We start from the raw sequence: 4,613 nt of genomic DNA on the forward strand, positions 1-4,613 counted from the left end.
CCTTGATTTATGTGCGTTTATGATCGTATGTGTGTGAATTCCAAAAAGGCAATCCGCTCTCTTGATAGATATCAACTCACTTTGCACAGAAACATTTGGAAGGCATGCCGTACCGAAATGGAATTAAAGAAAGTCTAAACAATTCTATTGGGTTAAAGTAAATGAAACGTTGAATTGGTTCAAGCGTTAGCATAAGAAAATAATGAAGAATAAACATTAATTTCAAACTGAATCAGTTAACTTATGTTTCTGGCGATATTTGATATATATGACCTCTATTCATAATACACAAAGCTGGACGAATTTTAATCATAAAAGTCCTTCCCAACCTACTGCTAACAAACATTTATTGACATTGCGGTCAGGGGCGTCGAACCTGGGGAAAAGAGGACAAACGAGGCCCATAGACGTAGATGGCACTTCTTGTTTAAAGCAAAAGACAAAATTGCAGAATTGTATAAAGGAATGCATGAGACATTCTTGTGTTTTTTTTTTCCTGTGAAACACTTCATACTACAAATGTTATTTACCTTTTTTCGACGGAAGCATCAAATGAGTGACTGTCCACAAAGCACAGAGAAATTCTTGACTTAAAGCTGGATACAGATTACGGAAAGCTTTCTTTCCTTATAGGGACTAGCTTTTTAGCAACGGTATCTATGTCTTTAAATCTTTTCTTTTTTACGGTTGTACATAATACGAGTAGACGAAAATTCCCTAACCTCTTTTAAAATGTAACATTACAAACAAGCATAACTGAAAGAAATCAACATGAGATAGCGTTTGCTCTTGCTTATGAAGTGCATTTTAAGTGCAGACTCCAGGAAAAGATGAAGAAGAGACGGCACGCAGCAATTTCGCTCCACTTTCTTCAAGTGGCTCTTGATCATACCGCTGATAAAGTTTTATCAACCTCTTCTGAAAGGCAAAAGAACGAAAGTGAAAAAATAAAAACCGGGCACTTGAAAACAATCTGGGTTCCGTCTCTTTTTCCTTGGTGCGATAACCAAAAGAGGGCGCTAATTTTCTGATTACCACAATCATTGGACTGCGCACCCATTAAAAATCTCGCGTATCGCCATTCTCGGCGTATCGCAGTTTTAGGTGTCACTCCTGCCGGCTAATCCCGTATACTAAATCACCACTACGAGTAAAAAATCAAAGAAAAAACCCCTAGACTACTTTCAGGGAAGCATACTCTTGCTTACGGAGTGCCTGACACTCATGGAAAGAAGTTAAAAATAACTGTATGAAGGCTTGGAATTCAGAGTGAACTGGTTTGCCGCAAATCAAAATGGCTGGAGGTACTGTTGTCATAGTTTTGGCTGCACTGATGACTTTGTCATGTCTTGCTGTCCCCTGGGAAAAATCTGGTCTCAAATGCATTTTCTCTGACTCGGGATCCTCGATTCAAGCAGACTGCTCTCACCTCAATCTCTCCGCTGTCCCCCAGAATCTTCCAGACAACCTCAACAAGCTTGACTTATCAGACAACAACATTGCGACCATCACAAATACTTGTTTCGCGATATATCCCAAGGTTCAAATCCTGCTCTTGAAGTGGAACTCGCTGAAATGGATCGAGAAGAAATCATTTGAAATGCTCCAAGAGCTGAGAGTGCTTGTTTTGCGTTCAAACGACCTCAGTCGACTTCCAGACGGTCTCTTTATTCAGAATATCAAACTCTCAGTCCTAGATCTGTCCTTCAACAGACTGACCGAAATGCCAAATAACGCTCTCGGGTCTATTAGAGCCTTGAAGAACATCTCTCTAAGACACAACCTGATCAAAAACATCAGTTTTGCTAATTTCTCTTCCTGTAAAAACCTATCACATATTGATCTCGCCTTCAACAAGATCACGCGTCTTCGCCAAGAGAGTTTTGCTGCTATCGGAAATTGTTCCATCTTAAACCTCATTCTGCACCATAACAAACTCTCCGAACTTCCGGTAGAACTCTTCTCCCATTTTCACCATCTGCATGATCTCAGTATGAACTATATTAACCTCCCCATATTCGACATGAGGGCTTTCATGGGAAATTACACTATCAGTAGAATATGGATCACAGGCGCAGGGATTCACAGTATTAGGTCTCTCACGCCCAGTGGCAAATGGCTAGATATTCCCAAAGTGGCAGCACTAAAATCTCTCAAATCAAAAGCAACGCTTTCAGGGGGTTTAGAAACCTGAAATTTCTGAACCTCGATCGCAACGATATAACTTCCATTACAAATGTCTCATTCTGCGGATTGAATTCCCTCATCTCCTTGAATCTGGATAGGAACAAACTTTCACAATTGCCTCTTCGTGCGTTCGCCTGTACAAAGAAGCTAGAGTGTCTCATACTGACTAGGAATCGCATTAAAGTGTTGGATCCTCGCATACTTTATGGTGTTCCCTCTCTGCAATATCTAGATCTTTTCTACAATACCATAGAGGAGTTTGCAGGTCCATGGGATCTGCCTTTCTTACAGATACTGAAACTACAAGGAAACACATTATCCTTTTTGAATGAAATCACATTTGCAGGAATGCCCCGTTTGCAGGAAGTTAACCTTACTAGCAATAGAATTGCAAACATTGCTACCGATGCATTTATCGGGCTTAGTTTTCTGAAATCTGTTGACCTATCTATTCAATCAACTATTAAACTAAATGGAAGTTTTGCAAAATCGAGGCATCTCGAGTACATTAGCCTGAAAAGAATACCGATTCAGCTTACGTCACTAAATCAATTTACATATGCAAGGTCCATGAGAAAACTAGTCATGTCAAACGCAAAGTTACGTATCACGGACCTGGTAAGTAGGCATCTGCATATGTCTGTTTTCTTCGGGTTGGAATCACTAGTATCCCTCGATTTATGGGGAAATAACTTGGCAAACTTGCACAACTTCCCATGGGTTTTCCAACCCTTACGTAATCTGCAAACAATAAACCTAAGCAACACTCGTATTACCGTTTTGACAGCAGGGATGTTCTCTCATTTATCGTCTCTATTACACCTATTTCTGTATTCAAACGAAATCCAGAAAATTTACCCACATGCTTTCGAAGGACTTGGAACCTTACAGGTATTACTTCTGCAGGCTAATATGATATCTCAGTTTGAGAAAAATTTAATCAATGACACTCGGAATCTCACCAAGTTGGACCTTCACGCCAATCATCTCACTACGATTTCAGCAAACACATATATGCCAGATACTCTTGTTCGCCTTGATATCTCCAACAATCCTTTCGTTTATGACTGCAGCTTAACGTGGTTCCGAAACTGGCTACAAACGACCAACGTTCTCACCTTTCCAAGTAATAAAACTCTGTGTTCACAGTCGTCTTTTAAAGTACTTGTGAACCTGCCACTTGAAGAATTCCATCCAGGCGACTTTTGTGGAATCAACACACCACTCATCTCTGGACTCACATCCTGCAGTGTCTTAGTCATCTTGCTGGGATTTGTGATTTACAGGAAACGATTGTGGCTGAAATACAAGATATTCTTGCTGAAACTTTTTGTGTTGGGTTATAAGCAACAAATAGAAGACATGCCGGCAGTTGACTATGAGTATCAGCAAAACATCATGTGCCATGATGATGATGATGATTGGGTTCATGGTGTCCTCAGACCCGAACTGGAGGAGAGGATGCCTCATCTCCAACGGGTTGCCTACGGCGATGAAGCTCTCAGAGCTACAATGTACTACATCGACGCTGTCCACCACATCATCGACAGCAGCTACAAGACTGTCCTCTTGATTAGCAACCACTGTGCTGATGATGCCTGGTTCATCACCAAGGTCAGAGTGGCTCTGGAGCATGTGAATGAAACAGGACTTGACAAAGTCCTCCTGATATTTTTGGAGGACTTACCAGATGAGCGGCTGCCATATCTGGTAAGACTCTTTCTGAGCAGAGAAAGGCCCAACCTACTCTGGACTGAAGACCCCGATGGTCAGAACTTGTTTTGGGCATATTTTGAGAAGTGCATGCGGTCAAATCCACAGATTAATCATGTCCTTCCGATCTAAAGAAAATAATATAACAATAATAATAATAATAATAATAATGATAATAATAATAATAATAATAATGATAATAATAATAACAATAATTGATAAATACAAATTTGATTCCAACACAAAGATTTGCATGCCATGTTACCTGTAGCATGTTCCGTACCATTTGTATCACATGGGAGTGGGTCGAAGAGCAAGATTGTTTTTCCCTTTTAGTCTGATGTGTTCATATAAATGAGGGCAAAATTCAGTTAATATTCAACCATCAAAAAACAGTTGAAAACAGTTTGTTCATTTATTTAAAGAGTGTGTTGATGAGTCTACCGCCGGATGCAGCCTGGATTCAGGCAACACACACACATGTACTGCAGTTTGGGATATGGATTTTTTTTTTTCTCTAATTTACACTTGCTTTACTTCTCTTTATTTGCACTTCTGTCTAGGCCAACAAAGTTTCTTCCGTTATTTTTTTTTTTTACTCGGAATTTGCTTTGAATAATAGCAAAATCCCTCTTGTACGCTTGAATGAAAATATGTAATAAAAAAAATTATGTAGAAATGATCGTACATATAGATACTGCAGCTAGTGCATT

General features: G+C 39.7%; 1 protein-coding gene across 1 annotated transcript; it reads left to right on the forward strand.

The window, feature by feature from the left end:
* The first annotated feature begins 3,099 nt into the window (after positions 1–3,099).
* LOC140245469 (toll-like receptor 4) lies at positions 3,100–4,032 on the forward strand. The gene has a single exon (XM_072325043.1). The coding sequence runs from the start codon at positions 3,100–3,102 to the stop codon at positions 4,030–4,032; it is 933 nt and encodes a 310-aa protein (XP_072181144.1).
* The last annotated feature ends 581 nt before the right edge of the window (positions 4,033–4,613 follow it).

The sequence above is a fragment of the Diadema setosum genome, chromosome 22 (assembly GCF_964275005.1).
Source record: "Diadema setosum chromosome 22, eeDiaSeto1, whole genome shotgun sequence".
NCBI lineage: Eukaryota > Metazoa > Echinodermata > Echinoidea > Diadematoida > Diadematidae > Diadema > Diadema setosum.

What these genes read in the sequence shown, in the direction of transcription:
- LOC140245469 (XM_072325043.1), top strand. Translation starts at nt 3,100, where the DNA reads ATGATATCTCAGTTTGAGAAAAATTTAATCAATGACACTCGGAATCTC.